General features: G+C 46.4%; 2 protein-coding genes and 1 long non-coding RNA gene across 10 annotated transcripts in view; 1 reads left to right on the forward strand and 2 right to left on the reverse strand.

Annotated features, from left to right (window-relative positions):
• ANTXR1 (ANTXR cell adhesion molecule 1) overlaps nucleotides 1-17312 on the forward strand; it is a 261071-nt gene that overhangs the window by 196743 nt on the left and 47016 nt on the right. The gene's annotated exons all lie outside the window — the stretch shown is intronic.
• The window catches only part of AAK1 (AP2 associated kinase 1), a 101001-nt gene continuing 84774 nt past the window's right edge, over nucleotides 1086-17312 (reverse strand). For all 8 annotated transcript variants that reach the window (XM_081017287.1, XM_081017291.1, XM_081017288.1 and 5 more), the window contains one exon: nucleotides 1086-8070. In XM_081017287.1, coding sequence (XP_080873413.1) covers nucleotides 6935-8070 — 1136 coding nt within the window. In that variant the 3' untranslated portion in view covers nucleotides 1086-6934. The remainder of the gene's footprint in view (nucleotides 8071-17312) is intronic.
• On the reverse strand, nucleotides 9988-17306 carry LOC308483608. Its single transcript, XR_013989729.1, has 2 exons — nucleotides 16692-17306; nucleotides 9988-16215 (listed from the first exon to the last, which is right to left on the reverse strand). It is a non-coding gene; the product is annotated as an uncharacterized lncRNA (long non-coding RNA).

Consider the following 17312-nt stretch of genomic DNA (forward strand, 5'->3'; position numbering starts at 1 on the left):
GCTTTTATTTAAAATGCATCTCTGGGTTGTGGGCCATAGGAATTCGTTCATCCCCCCCCCCCAAAAAAATATATAGTCCGGCCCCCCACAAGGTCTGATGGACAGTGGACTGGCCCCCTGATGATGAAGAAGAAGAAGAGTTTGGATTTGATATCCCGCCTTTCACTCCCCTTCAGGAGTCTCAAAGCGGCTAACATTCTCCTTTCCCTTCCTCCCCCACAACAAACACTCTGTGAGGTGAGTGGGGCTGAGAGACTTCAGAGAAGTGTGACTGGCCCAAGGTCACCCAGCAGCTGCATGTGGAGGAGCGGGGAATCGAACCCAGTTCACCAGATTAGGAGACTACCGCTCTTAACCACTACACCACACTGAAAGTTTGCTGACCCCTGCTTTAAAAGGATTAGACAAATTCATGGAGGAGAGGCTTTTGGTGGCTACTAGACTTGATGGCTATGCTCTGCCTCCCCAGTTGGAGGTAGCCAAGGCCAGCTGACCCATGAGGTAAGGTGAGGTGACTGCCTCAGGTGGCAGGATCCACCAGCCAGCAGATCCCAATCTTCCTCCTACCCCACCCCAGCTCTGTTCCTGGTGTAGATCTTCCCTTGTGGGGAGGAAGGCACTGTTTTGGAGTCTGCTTCAGGTGCCAAAATGTCTGGATAGCTATGCTTCTCAATACCAACTGCTGGAAACCACAGGAGGGAAGAGGGCTCTTGTGCTTGGGTCCTGCTTAAGGGATGCTGGATAGCAGGTGTTCTTCTGGTGTTCTTACACCCAATGAGCTTTGACCACATGGACCATCACTAAGAGCAAGTGAAGGCAACTGACAGTGAGTGAAAGGAAGAGGAATGTAAACTTGCTGGCAAATATTTTTTAAGGTGCACTGAAACTTCGTTGGGGAGAGATGAAATTTCAGCCCGGCTAAAAACATTTGTGAGGAAATGGTGGGTAGTTTTCGAGTTAGCTCTTGGTTTCGTCCCCCTTGGCATTTGCAGAAAATCAACAAGTTTATACGGACACATCCTTTGCATTTAAGCTTTCGGAAAGCCTCTTATAAGCAAGAAGAAGCACACAGCAAGATGAGGATGTTTGAATCAGATAGTTTTTAATAAAGCATACAAGTTCCCAGCGCTAACATTTCTTCATAAAAGACTTAATGCAACCAGAGTGGGAAAATATATATATATATACTCCAGCCTCCAAACAGTTTATCATATCAGAGAGGTATATCCAACACTGTTGAGTTCTGACTGTATCAAGAGGAGCTGGGAGTCAAAGCCTTGGTCTCATGACTCATAACTGCACACAGAGACAGTTCCAGATTAGCAGCAGCAGAAGGGTGCGACCCTCTCAAAGGACCTCCTCAAGCTGCCAGGACAGTAAAGACAATTAGAGCTGCCTTTTAGAATGAGTCACAATTCTCTTTTATTATCTGCATACAGATTTCCCTCTTCTCATTTGCAATTTCACCTGTGGGGCCAGGTGTTTCGATCCAATTACCATTGGGCCTTCCTTTACAAGAAATAATCCCTTTTTTAAAAAATGAAAGAAAGAAATAGCTACTGGGAGACTAGCTCTCTGATATCACAGCGGACTAGTGTTACAAAGGTAAAAATGTTCCCAGTGTACACACAGAGACAGGAAAGAACAAAACGGCCGCCATTCTAATCGGCTGCAGTCGTTGTAGCATCATGACAGGCCAAGTCCAGATGCAGGGATGGCTCCAACAGCAGAGACACACAAGGTACCCTTGTGTCAAAAACACTTATGGAAGGAAATGTCACTACACCCAAGACACATCTAAAAACCACCAAACATAAGAAAGGAGGAAAGTGGGGAAGCCTTTCCAGCATGAGAGTTCTTTGGTGGGAGCTGAATCCATGGAAATCTGTGTGTTCCTTAAGAGTGGTTGATCTCATAGCCCTGTGGCTTTAATGCTGATCCCAAACATGAGGCAGCGATCCACAAGCCCAGCTGTAATGGGGGTGTGGGCAGGGATGGTGGTGGAGCACAGGTGGGAAAGGGAGAAGGGAACCTCAGGAGGAAAACCAGTGTTCTTGGGAGCTAGCCTCTCCCTTTTCTGCCTCAGCCAGCCAACATGAACCCGGTTTAAACTGGGAGCAGTTCCACAAAGGAGAGAAGAAAGACAACCAGATGCCCCCCCCCCTCTCTCGGATTGAAAGCCATCATCTTTTAGCGATAAACTGTACTGGGCTGAAATCCTTCTGGCACCTGAGACATAAAATCCCAAGGGGATCCTGTCCAACCCCAGAATGGAACAGGAAAATTAAACTTTCTGCTCTTCAATAGGGCCCACCCACCACCCACCCCACAGACAAAGCTGCCACAGCACCAGGAAGCAGATCCCAACTCAAAGCTTAACCAGAGAAGCAAGACCTACACAGGGAGTAACATTGTGCAGAACTGGAAGGGCAACACTAGGGAGGTTTTAATGAGGTGACTATCTGAACCACCTGAAAGGTGCTCGGATGATTTGCATGAGGGAAAAGTGGAGCTCAATGGCTCCACATCCGCTGACCAAGACCCGTGGAACACATTCCTAGCTGCACTTATTTGACTGGAAGGCGCAACTCCTATGTAAGCCCTGCTGGAATCAAGTGATATGGCATCACATCTAAGCAGACGATCGCCCAGACGCAATTGCTGCTGTTTAGTTCTGCAGTGTTGCAGACGAACACTGGCTTCATGACAGTGTCATTAAGCTTCACTCAGATTACTACTAAACAGTTTATTAAGATTGTCTAAATCTACTAAGCAACCTTATAAAACAGAGAGGGAAAACCATCCAGGCTTTTGCTATGCCAGGGCTGTAGGGCAAACTTTCAGCTGGAGGTCTCTCTTTGTGTGTTGCGCAACACTTGGTGAGCCAGGAAGATGTGCCCTACCTCACGAGAACAGGTGGGGCCAGGAATCACCACCCAGCCCCTTCATGCAAGTCACAGTCTCGTAGCTCTGCTTTCTCCAACCTCCAGATGTTTTGCACCACAACTTCCATCAGTCCCAGCTAGCATGACCATATGATGCCGGGGTTCATGGGAGGGGGGTTTGTAATCCAAAGCACTGGGGGCAGAGAAATGAGGGTGGGAAGTAAACCCACATGGTCAGCAGGAACGTGACCCCAACATTTCAAGTTGACTCACCTAGGAATGTGAGCACATATGAGGGGGAAGCTAGTTTTAAAATGGCTAAGTGCACCTTACTTTCCAGAGAATGAGGTGCATTCTCACATAGGTGAGAAGCAGAGAGGAACTACCCCATCCATGGATGTTCTTATGAGGACTGGAGCCTAACTGTGCTTTGGTCTTTGGCCATGACTTACAACTCTGCTGAAGTACCGTCTTGTTCAACAAGGATAGGGAAACAACTAAGCAAAATGCATTCCTTCAAAAACTATTTGTGGAGTGACGTAGGGTTTTTGTAACAGTTTAAAAGCACCCGACTAATACTGGCGGCAGTTTCGGGACTGACTGTAACAAGTGCCATGACTTCCTTCAGGAGGAGCAGAATTAGAACTGGAAATACTATTTGTCATTGGTCAGAAGGGAGGCGGGAAATGCCACTGACTTCAACGGCAATCTAATTAGCCCCAGCTTCTGTTTATTCCTACTGAATATGCAACCCCCTGAATCAAGGAGAGTTTCAAAGCTGAGCTGCCGGATGCCATCAACAGAGTACAGGCTACACTCCATCTTGGAATTTTACACTGGAATCTATAACACTGCAAGCATGAAATCTTCTGCATTTCTTAATTTTCTCATTCTAGCACCTAAGTTCTCTTCTCCAATACACAAACACAAAAATAAGTTAAACTTCCAATGTATGGGTTAGCGAACACTTCACAGAGAAACAGAGCATGGCTTCCTAAAGGTGTCTTCTTGATTTGATTTATATATTTTTTAAAAAAACCTGCGAAGACACAGCAGATAAGCAATCATCTAGGTTTGTTTGTTTGTTTGTTTGTTTGTTTAAAAAGGCAAGCTCAAAATGATGTTTTCTCGGTCGCCTGTGTTTTGAACAATGGAGGCACCAAAGTCTGTGTGAGCACATTTTCCAAGAATTATTTCCCCCACCCCGTTGCAGGGTATTAAGCAGCATCAAATTCCTCTTTGCTTCTCCCTACAAGCCATTGTCAATTGCACAAGTACTACAGCAAAAGATGTCAAAAACCAACCAGACAAAAAGAAGCACAGGCACACCAGCGTCTGCTTAAAGAGTAGAGGTAGGTGCAGCATGAAGATTGACGTATTAGCAAGGACTCACAGCAAATGCAGTGCTTGACTTCACAAGAAGAGTATCCAGAGTCCAAGCTTTTTGGTAAACAGAGTCCTGGCTCTACAGCAAGATGGATGGGCCATGAAAACTTGCAGGAAGGACTTTTTGCACATTGACAGCGGTGCATCCAAACTAGCTTAAAGATGCTGGGATAGTCCAAGTGAATGTATTCAAGATGCAGGGCCACAACAGGAGCACGCTGCTTTTGTGAAGCGCTGAGCAAGCATGTGATTCCCTTGGGGCAAATCTTCTGCTTTAACAGTCTACATCGCTTCCTCTGCCAGGCAGTTGGACTCTTGACTGAAAGAACCTTTTCGTGATCATTATCAGACTGGAACGTCCTCAAAGGTGCAAGGACTCCCAGCTGGCAGTAAGGAGCAAGGAAACAGATTCACAAGTTGCATGTCAAAAAACAGTTAAGGCCTTCACATCTGTCTCCTGAACTTTTAAAAATGCTTCAGCAAAGCCTGCCTCAAGCCACCACCCTACCAAACGTCCCCATTTGGAGTAACAAAGTGCTATAGAATTCATTTGAAAGTACCAAAAGAATAGGAAAGATCTTGAGTCATTAAGGACCCTTTTGGAGTCTGAGGACTTTCAAGCAGGTCCTTAACCATAAAATACAGTCCCATCAAGAGCAGCTAAGGTTCCCCACCCCACCCCTCCTAACCAAACAGTTAACACATAAGCAGAGGATAAAATCTTTGGAGTGGGGGAGACCAGCCAGCTAGCCATGCTCATGATTCATAGCCGGGATTTGTCCAATATATTTAGGTGCCTGAGACAGGAAATTCAAAGGCCACCCTCTTCTCCAATAAAGCACCATCTGTCGGAAAGCTCTCCTGTGCCAGCCCCATTCAAAGCGATGGAAGCTGTACAAGAAGGTCCCCATGCATTTCAATGGAAAGGTTGCCATGAAGAACTGCCCGGTGAATTGTGTCCCCTGGGCCAGATCCCTCTTTCATGCTGGACCCTTAAAACCACCTCCAAATTGTCATCACTTGACTTTAGGGCAGGGCTGCCTCTGACAACTGGCAGACAAGGCCCTTTCAGGCAGGGGGCACTTAAAGATTCCTTTGTAAGAATGTGAGGTAAAAGAGCTGGCAGGGTATTTCTGAACGTCTGGGTCTGGCCACGGGGTGTGAGGACACCTTTCCACAAAAGGCACAATTCAACAAAATTGACTACCGTTAAGTCAACTTGCCATTACATTTCAATAGTTCACAAGGATTTCTCTCACAAGTGATGCATCAGCTTCTTGGATTGTCTGTTAAAAACCACAAGATTGTCCTTCATAAATAGCAGGTAGTGAAGACTCGCAAAAGTTACCATTCAGTCGTTGGACCTTGATGTAGAATCAGATTTTAAGCCATCAAGAACTGTCACAGAGTCACTGAGGTCAGCAGAATTAACATTAACACTTTCCACACCACTCTACGGCCATCTTTGTCACAACATCCCTTCTTTATTTTCAAACCTGCTGGAGAGTCAAAGCATTGCGCCCCCCCCCAAGAGACAGAAAACAAAGTAAGGGATGTTTGAGCGCTGTCAGCTCCAGATGCGCCAGAAAAGTAACTGCACTAGAAGTTCTTGTTGGTTAGCTCATGTGTGTTTAGAACCCAACCCATCAATGCGCTGGAGTCCTGCTCACTCATTGTCATTCCTGCCCCCAGTTTATAGAAAGCGCATGGGAGGTGGCTGCCCCGCCCTCATTGTCAGCAAACCCATGGGGCCCATCCGCAACGTGGGTGCACAATTGGTGCAACCTCTGAAAAGGGAGCGCATGCTGTATGTGGAAGTGCTGAGGGCCGGACTAGGGAGCTGCTTTCCTCTCTATGCGCAGAAGAGGAGCTTGGGGGATGCTCCTCAGGGGTGGCATCTGGGTTTAGATCTGTTTCACTGGCAGAAAACTGGCTTTGCAAACTAGGCATCGCAGGTGGGAAAGTCAAGCCCTCCCTTTGGGAACATGCAAAAGCCAACTCCGTTTCTCACGCTTTCTGCATTTCACTTACCATTTCCACAGAGGATATAACTTCCGCAACAGTCAGAACGGAGTCACTGTCACTTAGAACCACTAGGGTTTAAGACACCCAGACATTAATTGCCTTTTGTGGAGAGGGCTTAAACACACATTGCAGAACAAGACTTCTGTTACAAACTGACAGTTACGGGTTTTAAGGGAAGATTCATTAGTAGCAACTAAAATAAAAGTGTGCTTATCCTTCTCTCTTGCTTAGAAAAATTAAATAATGTCCCACCTGGCTAGCATTTCTGAAACATTCTTGGTGTGCTGCTGATATGTTCCGTAATCCTTAGTGGGTGCTACTATCAAGAGGTAATCAGTTCTGTCCCATGTGTTCCCTGGCTTAAATAATTACCCAAAACCAAACAAAAACAAAAGACCCGCTGGGAAGAAACTTGGAGTGTGGGGAGGGAAAGAGCATCTAAAAAGCAAGTGATAAGCCTTACAGCCTGGAAGTCGTTCACAGCCTGAAACCAGCTTCATATGATTCAGGTGAGTATCACAGCAACTATAGTTTCGACATTCTAGGTACGTACGGAGTGAATTTTGCCCAAAGGGCTTGTAGGCTCTTGATAACGCATTCAAAGCCTTGCCTCCTCCTCCTGTCACAATGGAAACCATTTAGGGTTTCTGCTTTCCCAGTTTAGAAGGAAAGGGGGCTGATGAGAATGGGTCAGAGCTGGGCAGCTCTTTAGTCCTGGAAGAAAGAGAGGCGATAGAAACGGACCCCGCTATGGCTTGCTTGTTGGTCTGAGACACCACTTTGTAAGCTGCGATGGGCTGGGCGCCGATGCCCTGGTCCCCTTCTGGGCTGTAGTGACGGGAATACTTTGCCAATGACTGTGGACGGAAAGGCTGGTTGGCCTTCGAGCCCAAGAGGACGTCTTGGGGGAGTGTGTGCGCTTGGAGCGTGTCGTTGGGGATGCTGCCCAGCTCTTGAGCTGCATCTTTGGGAGGATCGGGGCCTTCGCTTGCTCTGGCAGAATGAGGGAGAGCACCGGATGGCTGGGGCAGCGAGGCCACAGAATACTGACCTTGCGAGAGAGGAGAACCATGCAGCCCTGTATCTAGGTTCTGGAAGGAAGCGTTAAAGGTGTACTGGGGAGCTCCAGCGGAGCCCAAGAACCCCGCAGGGACAGGAGATTCCTTTGCCCCGCTGTGCGACATAAACTCTTCCTGGCTCTTCTTTTTCGTGAAGGGAGCCCGGAGAAAGACGTCGCCCTCGTCCTGTTGCTTCGCCAGCCCGTGGCCCTTGGAGACGAAGGGCGCTTTGGCAAAGATGTCCAGGCTGTCGTGAAGAGTCATGGAGCTTCGGAATGGAGCTGTGGCAAAGACGTCTCTCTCGTCCGAAGCTCCTCCGGGGGGTTGTTGGAAAGCATCAAGCTGCACCCCCATGCTCTGGGGAACTTGCAGATTAAGGTCTTCTTGGGGAATGCTACCCCTTTCCAGATGCTGAGGGTTCAGCTTATAAGCTTCCTCTTCCTCTTCGGAATCCATCAGCAGAGGCCTGGACCCACTGCAGTCCAAGATGTCCCCCTCGTGGTCCGTCCCTTCCCCTTCACTGCTATGGAAAGAGCTGTTGCTGGAAGGCCCATCCCTCGACAAGTACTCCGATTCTTCTCCGTGTTCTGCGCTCCGTGATCTTCCATCCAGCATCTCAGGCTGCCGTTTCTTCACCGGGAAGCAGCCAACAGCAGACACTCCAGGACCGTGCTCAGTGCTGACCACAAAATATATGGTTGGCTCCCCCTGCAGACCTACAACGCATAAAACAAGAGAGTTAACCTGCCGATCTTAGGATTCTCTTGGCAGAACTAAGGCACAGATGTGTTATGATGTTGATCCAAAATCAGCAGCACAAATGTGGGGGTGGGGAATGGAGGGAGGGAGAAATACATTTAAAATAATAAATAAATATATGCAAAGATGAAGCCGAGTAAATTACAGCACATAGACTGGAACACGACTCTATGTCCTCTCACATTTCAGGACTCCACAAAAATGTGTGTTGGAAAAAGATGGAGGATGTTATAAATACACAGACATTCAAACCTCGGGATTTGACTGGAGTAGGAGGCGAGTGGGATGGCAGCCACAGAAATCTGCACAGCTGAGGGTCACTAGCACACAACCATCGCTTTTGGTTTTGTGTTTTTTAATTTGAAACAAGGAAGACAAGGTGGCAGGGCTGCGTGAAGGAACTAGAATAGTGTGGTCAGGTTCTGCTAAGTGTTGAGAAACTAAGTGTGGGGTTGAACAGGGTGCACAATTAGCTGGCGAGAGAGTTTTCAGCACCCTGTCTCCCTGCCTGTTGCCCCCCCCCCCCCCAATGGCCAACAATCCCCACTGGTTCTCTCCCACATCATGCGGCAACAAATTGTTGTTGCTGAGCGTGGTAGTGGGGAGGTGGGAATCCAAACCATATGAACAAAATAAAACATTTGTATTTGCTGCCTTGGAATGAATCCAATCTGAGGTGTTTTTCCCTTCTGAGTTTTAGTTTTTAACAGGGAAGTTCCAGTGTCTCAGGACAGTGTTTTGGATTCTTAATTTTGCAAGCCACCCTAAAGAATGGCCACCAATCCTAGTGGATTCCAGGACATGAAGAGACTCCTGAGAGGCCAGTTCTCCAGCTACTCAAATTCTCTGCTAATCTTTTGCTGGTGAAGGAGGATAAACCAGCCTGGGGATTTCTGCTTGCCCACTTGCTCAAAGAGCAATGGCTGCTAATCACAGGTGGTGGCCATTCTATTTACACCCTAGCTTGGTAGATGCAAAGATTATGGCAGCCTTCTTGAACCTGCTACCCTCCAGATGTTCATTTCCTATCAGCTCCACAGCCAACATGGCTGCATGATGGCTGATGGGGGTTGTGGTCCAAAACATCTGGCTGGGGAAGGCTGGAATGGGGCATGAACCACTGCAATGTTGGCTCAATCCAGTCCAAAGCCATATTAACTACTAGAAGCTTAATGCCTGGTTAAGCAGAAGAATGGAGGGGAAATGGAAGGACTTTCTCTTATTACCTCACTGGAGGAATCCAAATTTATTTTCCCAGGCCAGATGGATCACACAAACAGTCATCAGAACACAAGATAGCTTACCTTCCAAGAAATAGTAGCAGGTTATCATGGCATAGGACTCATGTTAGCAAGAGGACAGGAAAAAGGCACATGAAAACTAAACTGTTGAGAACCAAATCCCCAAAGCATTCACATTTGCTATCATCCATTTTAAAATAACGGAACAGGATTTGGGGCCTCACTCCCTTTTAGAAGGGCGGGGGGACAGGGACCAAATCCTGTGTGGTCTATAGGGCAAAGTGCAGATCACAGCCCACCTGGGGACACAAGCTATGCTCTGCCAGTTTTGGGGATTCTGGACTAGCAGACCCTGTTCTTATCTAGCCAGGCCCTTCACACATCCTTAAGCAAGGCTGTGTCCTCAAGACCACTGAGCACAGGTGGACAATGCCTCCAGTTTGAAGAGATCCTGGAGCATTAATTCTTGCTTTGCAAGCCTAACTTAGATTGACTAGGGTTGTCCTTGTTGTGCTGCTGTTTTTTGTTTGTTTTTTTAATTAAAAAAAGAGGGAGAAAGTAGTTCATGCTTTGGAGGGGGGAAATTCCAATGGAGGTCACCTGCTTTTGAGGACACTGGAGCTAGTTTCCCCCCCTCAATAATCAAAGACAGTACTTCAAAGATAAGCATCAAAATGATTGTTTATTGAGAGACCATCAGCTTTGATACATTACACTGTAAGTGCATGGCCACTGTAGGCAAGAAATGGGAGCCAATGTAACATGCTGTACAGAAAGCCTATTGAAGCCAATATGCAGCGTTCCGTTAACAGGACTCCCTCTTTTATATTTTAAATCATTCCCACTGCAGTAACGAAAAAGCACCCTAAGAAAAAAACCCCAATCTGAAACACAACCACTCTGAACGTTGGGTGTGTAATATGCATTTTTTCCCAAGAGGTTCAGGTACCCCCCTCCCCAAAAGAAAGCTATGAGCTTTGCAACTGTCCCCACCACAAAAAAGCTAAACGGGAAAGGAAGAAGAGAGCATATGAGAAACAGTGGATTGGGTCATGGCTTCAGCTGGCTGCAATATCATCATCAGTTGCTCTGGCTATAACCAATTGAAATGCAGGTTCAGCTAGGAACTAAGGGCGCCATTTGAATGTAAAAAGCAAGAACAGGCCCTTTAAAATATTCTCTCTTTTGGAGGGGCTGTGTGTGTATCTGCATTAAATACTAGCTTGTCATATTTGCCAGGATACAAATAAAGCCAGCCTGTCTTGCTGCGTTTGGATTCAAGGCAGCAAGCGGCAGGCTTCCTTTGACTTTCAGGTTCACTAATTCCACTAGAAAGACATGCACAGGTGCTCCAGGTGAGCAGCAGGCACTGCTTCCAAGCCTAGTGGATGTGCTAACTAGGAAAGTCACTTTAAAGCTATGAAAGGCGTGTGTGTGTGTGTGTGTGTGTGTGTGTGTGTGTAAGAGAAATATGTCTGGGTTCTCTCTCTCTCATTCCAGAGCAAGGAGCTCTAAAACAGAAATCAAACTACATTTTCACCAGCCTCATTAAAAAAAAATAATAACATTGGCATTTATATAGTGCTTTAAGATCATTATCAATTGCTTGACATATGTTAGCTCAGTCCTTCTTACCCTTTATTACCCTATAATGCAGAAGGGAAAACACCTTGGGCCAAGGCTACTTTCCCTGATCACCTGCCACTGTGCCATACAGCTCTCCCGCATGCTTGGCAGAGGATGCCCTTCACTTCACCAACCATCTAAAGCAGCAGTTGACACAAGTGCCCCGTATGAAGATCTGATTTACACAATTCCCCCGCAGAAAATCCCCATTGCCCACCCATTGCCTAGTTCAATAGGCCCCATTTTGGTTCAGTTCAGTACTTACAGAATTGCATTTCATCTATTCTATACAATTAGACTCTGCAATAATATATGTACTTGCATATAGCCATAATATATTGTTTTTCAACTATGCAATGGCAGAAGGATTAAACAAACACAAAATGCAGTTCAAAAAGAAAAGAGTGCACAAATCGGTCTACAGCATACCTAGGCCTCCTGCACATACAGCAACCATACTATGAGGACCAGGGAGAGAAATCTTCACCATACAAATTGGAATGGCGACCTGCTCAGTGCTGGGATCAGGCATTTGAAGAACTTGGCAATAAATTTTCTTCTTCTTTAGCAATTGCAGAAAGGATTTTGCTTTACTGCACTTAAGAGACCTGAGTAGGTTTCAAACCATTAATGGCAGCCCTGCAACTAGTCAGCTGCCTCTTGAGACTTTGAAACCAGAAGGAGAAACCCAGTGAGGATGCGGAACATCTTGCAAAATTGCATATTATGAACCTCATTGCCTGGGAACCCAAGTTCACGCTGCTTTGTGTTCCTTGGCAGAAAGGCTGACTAACTATGTGATGGGCCAAGGCTTTCTAAATTCCCTGCAAATGCCTCCCACACAAGTTCATGGGACTTAATGGGAACTGTGCAGGAACACAATGCATTCTGAGGAACGGATTCCCCATGGTCTTCATCCAATCTAGTTTGCATAGCTCAGTAACAACATAAAACCTCCTACACATCTGCCTATAGTCCATGGGAGAATAAAGAGAACTGTCCAGTTAATTGTAAGATAATCAAAACAATAACAACGTGCCCTGAATACATTTGGTACTGCAGGATGCATAAGACTGATGGGTGAGCCACTGAGATGTTCACCACCCACCACCCACCTCTTGCATAGATGAGACCCTCTGGAAGGGCAGGACCAAGACAACGGGATGAGCAATGAGGCCCAGTGTGTGTGCTGAAAGGAGGATCCAGAAACCAAGAGAGACAAGAAGAGAAAGGGCAGAAAGCTAAGAGACTGTTTAAAGGTCTATCTAGAATTCTGACCCATTTCTGTGATTTCCAGCTTGAATTTTTGTGATGGTCCCAGCACAGCATTCCTAGCCAGCAGGTACGATAAGAAAAAGTTATGGGACTCAGGCTGCAATCCTATACAGCAGCTTTCCCTAACGTAGCACTCACCAGATGTTTTGGAGTACAGCTGCAACATACGGCTGTGTGGGATGGGAATGATGGGAGTTGCAGCTCAAAACATCTGGAAGGCACCAGGTTGGAGAAAGCAGAGGCAGACACATACTGGTGAGAATTCTGAGAATATGTCTGAGTCCGTCCTGTAATTCAGAGGCACAGAACCATTTTCAGCCCAAGGACCAAGTTGCTTTGTGGGCAGTTTTCTGGGGTGGGTGGGTGTGGAGAGACATAAACAAGAACGGGCAGGGAAACAGAAGTGCCTCTTGACTTTGTGCAACAAGGTACACACACATGCACAGAGGTTTCTGCACACTCACAACCCTCCATCCAGGCAAGCGAGAGGCATTACCCCAGCTCAAGGGTGTGTTTGAGCCAGGCAACAGTGCAAAGCAGGGCTGAAGAAGAGGGGGCCTGGTCTAGTCCCAAGGGCCAGGTCGAAGGGCTTTGAGGGCCCCACCCCTGCTGTAATTACTAGATCTTATTATTAGAGTACACTAAATTTAATATTAACACAGAACAAAAAACCGTGATTCCTTCCCATACAGGCAAAGTGATGCTACCTTCATTAAATAACACAAAAAGGATTCACTACAATAAAGGGGGACACACACTGACAGCAGTGTAGAGACCCTTACACTTGTTTTTCATTCCAAACACTCAATTACATAACCCAAATGCATTGGTTAAGGATGCTGGCCTAGCCATATCTATGACCAAGCAAATTATTGACTAATGACTCAGAATGGTCAGTGGGTATTCACTCACTAGTCAAGAAACAGCTGTATTTCCCTTGACTGTTCTGAACAGGAGAAACTAATCCGACTGTGGGTGAAGGTGGTTTGCTATAACAAGATACAAACAAGATCTGTGTGTGTGCTAATAGAATAAAAGCAGATTTGGAGACAGAGAGACAAAAAAAAGTCCAGTTTGAGAATGAGATGGGCTTAGGCAGGCTTCCACAACCTTGGCCCTCCAGATGTTTTGAGACTACAATTCCCATCATCCCTGACCACTGGTCCTACTAGCTAAGGATCATGGGAGTTGTAGGCCAAAAACATCTGGAGGGCCGAGGCTGAGGAAGCCTGGGCTTTGGGCTCTGAAAGGCTAAGAATATTGGGGTATTTTTTGTAGTCACTCTCTCAGGATGGCAGAGCTTAAGCTGGTGTTGCTTCCCCCTGTTCTAAGCCTGCATATTTTGTAACCTAGGGAACTGCCTTACACCAAGTCAGACAATCAGTCCATCCACTCAGTATTCCCAACCACTACATGCAGATGCCAGGGAGTGACTCTGGAACCCTCTGCAAGAAAAACAGATGATCTGCCGCTGAACTACAGCCCTCCTTCCACCTACACTGTAGGAGCTTGAGACTCACAGAGGAAGCAGGCAGTGTCTGGCAAAGGCAAAGCAGGGCAGGCCAAGTCAAACCAGAGGCCAGGCAAGAACAGTACTATGGACAGCTCCACTGAAACATTCTTCTCCTAAGGCAGCTGCAGCAGGGCAATGTTGTCTCTGCAAAGGTGCCTACAGTGAACTGAACCTTTCCGTAGGTCGACAAGACCTGGAGGGATACACAGGAGGGCTCCACCTCTCTGGTTTAAAGGCCACACCTTATTGTGCAGTCTTCTGCAAGGCTGTGGAGATAGCGATATTGCGGGGGGCTAATCTGATGAGGATGGTGTGGGGGCCGTGTCCTCAGGCCACGAGGACATCAAAGAAAGCACTCATGCGCTCACATCTTGGACCAAGTGGTGTCCTCCTTTGTAGTGACAACTTCTCTTTTCATAAACATGCTTCCCACCTCCTCTTTTTGAGACAACAAAGCAGCGTAAGTAGGGAAACTGTGGCACTCCACAATTACAGGAACACAGACAGAATTGGGTCTTCACCTGATGGTGGGGCCACACCTACACCTTGGAACCCTCTGCCTCAATATCAAGCACCATCATTGCACTTTTTGGGCACCTGCAAAAAAGCCTCCTTGTTTAGACAAGGCTACCCAGATGTTTAGAAAGCTGGTGCGAGTTTCAATCTGTTTTCAGTCTGTTGTTATTCAAACTTTTCAAAGGTTTAAATTACTGCCGTTAGGTTTATTATTGATAATTTCGTTTTTGTAAACCACTTATTTAAATAAATGAAAACGGTAGATTCTGTAAGAATTCAGGAACTGGGCCTGGGAGACCTGAAAAGGTCCAAGTGAGTATCTTCTTCTCTGGATACATAAAGTCACCAACAAGCTTCGATGTTGTAAGGGCTCAGGGATGAATATAAAGGTGCCTTCTACTGGCTTAGATCGTTGGCCTGTCTTTTCCCTGCACCGTCTTCTCCAGTCGTTCCCAACCTGGTACTCTCCAGATGTTTCTGACCACAAACCCCAGTACCCTCAAGAACTGCCCCTCACCACCCAAGTGAACAAACCTAGACTCTACATTCTTCATCTGAGGTGCCCCCTCTGAGGGAGGTGTGAAGGGTGGCAACACAAGAAGGGGCCTTTTCAGTAGTGGCCCCCCATTTAGGGACTGCTCTCCCCAGGGAGGCATGCTTGCTGCCATCACTAGCTCTCTTATAGACACCAGGCAAAAACCTTTTTATTCACCCAGGCCTTTGGGTCTTTAATTTTAGCAGGGTGGTGTGGAGCTGGATCTATATATATAATTTGTGTATTTTAAGCTGTTTTATTCTTGTTTTTATACTCATTCTTAATGTACATTTTTGTAAGTCGCTTAGTGCTTCATTTTTTGGAAGCGAGAGAGCAATAAACAGCAGCAGCAACTCACAGTCCCAGCCAGCATGGCTGTGTGATGCTGGGGGTTATGGGAGCCGTAGTTCAAAACATCTGGAGGGGAATCAGGTTGGGGGGCATGGCTGTCATCTGGCTGGGTTTTGCACAGCTATCTGAAATCTTGTAAACTGGGTTTTGGTGCTTGGTATCAAATTTTATCTTCTTCACCCATCAGGAAACCTGCCTCTCCTTGAGGTCCCTTCCCTCAAAAATCTTCTTCCATAAACAAAGCTTTTCTGGATCATTGTACTCTCACTTCCACAGAACTGCCTGCCATTAAAATGGCAACTGTGATATCAGGGTGAATCCAACCTTTCTGGCTAATCCTGAATGCTCCTCTGGGCAGGGAATGCTTCCATTTGCTTTCCATACAGCACCAAATATACTGGTGCATATTTGGAGCACAATTAAAAGCAAACAAACCACCAAATTGCTTTGGGCATTTTCCATACAAAGGTCTGCTTGAACCTCCGTCTCCATCACCAAGTTAATGGCTACTAGGTACCAGTTTCCACTTGTGTTTTCAAAAGCCCACCCCTAAAGAGTGATATTCTAATCTGGTTGCAGATGAAAGCATCATCACCAGAGTAAAGAGGAAGGCAGAGCCATAGGAAAGAGGTGCTATATGGCTTGTGGGTTCCCCATCAGGATGAGTGCTTTTTCTTCAGTGTTCTTACATGGCAGTTTGTTGCAGAGGGCAGGCAGCAGTTTCTGCTCTCTCAGCACAGCTCTCCACTCATGTCAGAAAAGCAACAGGCCACGGCAACCCTTTGACAAGATAAGAGCAGCTCCTCCTTCCAGAAAAGCTTTGCAGTATCACGCTAGCTCCCCCCTTCTTTCAGAGATTGCAGTTGTGCCAGAACATGGTTCACTGCAACCTTTGCTAAACTGCTGCCCGCTAGATGACTTGGGCTACATATCCCATTAGCCCTAGGTTCATTTTGTACTTATTTATTTCAGGTGCTTTTAATTCAGAATTTCTCAGTGGTGTTTAGAAATTATATGGCTATGCTGTCTGGGGTTGGGCAGGGAGCTGTAGTCTCCCGGTATGCCCCACGGAGGACCTTAAGGTCCATAAATAGCAACACCTTAGAGGTCCTGGGCCCTAAGGAAGTTAGATTAGCCTCAGCCAGAACCAGGGCCTTTTCAGCACTGGCTCCGGCCTGGTCAAACGCTCTGTCTCATGAGACCAGGGCCCCTGAGGGATCTGATTTCTTTCCGCAGGGCCTGTAAGACAAAGTTGTTCCACCTGGCCTTTGGCTTAGAACCAATTTGATTCCCTCCCCCCCTTCTTTTTTCCTTTCTCCTCCTGTGATGAGGCTGCATTTTAATGTTTTAATTGTTTTAATGTTGTATTTTAAACTTGTTTTTAAGTTGTATTTCAATCAACTTGTTTTTGTTATTTGTTGTTAGCTGCTCTGAGCCCAGTTTTGGTTGGGGAGGGTGGGGTATAAATAAAAATTATTATTATTATTAATATTACTACTACTACTATTATTAGTCCAGAACATTTGCTGGAGTGCATCAGCTTGATGAAGGCTGTCGCAGGACGTGGATCAGCATCACAGTGCTGTGTTATGATCAATGGGCTACAGAATTCACTTTGAACTTTGAACTACATTGTCTACTACCAATTATCATCTAAGAGAGCATGACAAACGCTAGCCAAACACAGTCCATGCCAGGCTGAGCTTGGCACTACTTCCAGTGAAACATTTCTTCAGGGGCAACCTGAAGGTAGACTGCAGTTCATTGGGCTACCTAGAACAGGTGTCGCTAACTAGATCTTGATGCACCACAATGCCTACCAACCCCAGGGAGCAAGGCCAAAGGTCAGGGGTGATCCAAGCAATATCAGGGAAGCCAACTACTTGCTGAGATTCTTTCTGAGAATGCTGAGTTGGCCTGATCCTGCTTGAAGTGGTTCCGAATAAGCAGTTCATTGGCACAGCTTCACAATAATGCTTTGATTGTGAAGAGATGCTGAGCATAGAAACATAGAATTGTAGAGTTGGAAGGGACCCAAAGGGTCATCGAGCCCACACCCCACAATACAGGAATTGTATGCACTCCTATTTTGCAAATTTAAAATACACCCAGTGGTGTGCTGCCCATTCCATTGTTGTTGTT

This window comes from Podarcis pityusensis (assembly GCF_964106645.2).
Source record: "Podarcis pityusensis genome assembly, chromosome: 8".
In the NCBI taxonomy this organism is placed as follows: Eukaryota; Metazoa; Chordata; class Lepidosauria; order Squamata; family Lacertidae; genus Podarcis; species Podarcis pityusensis.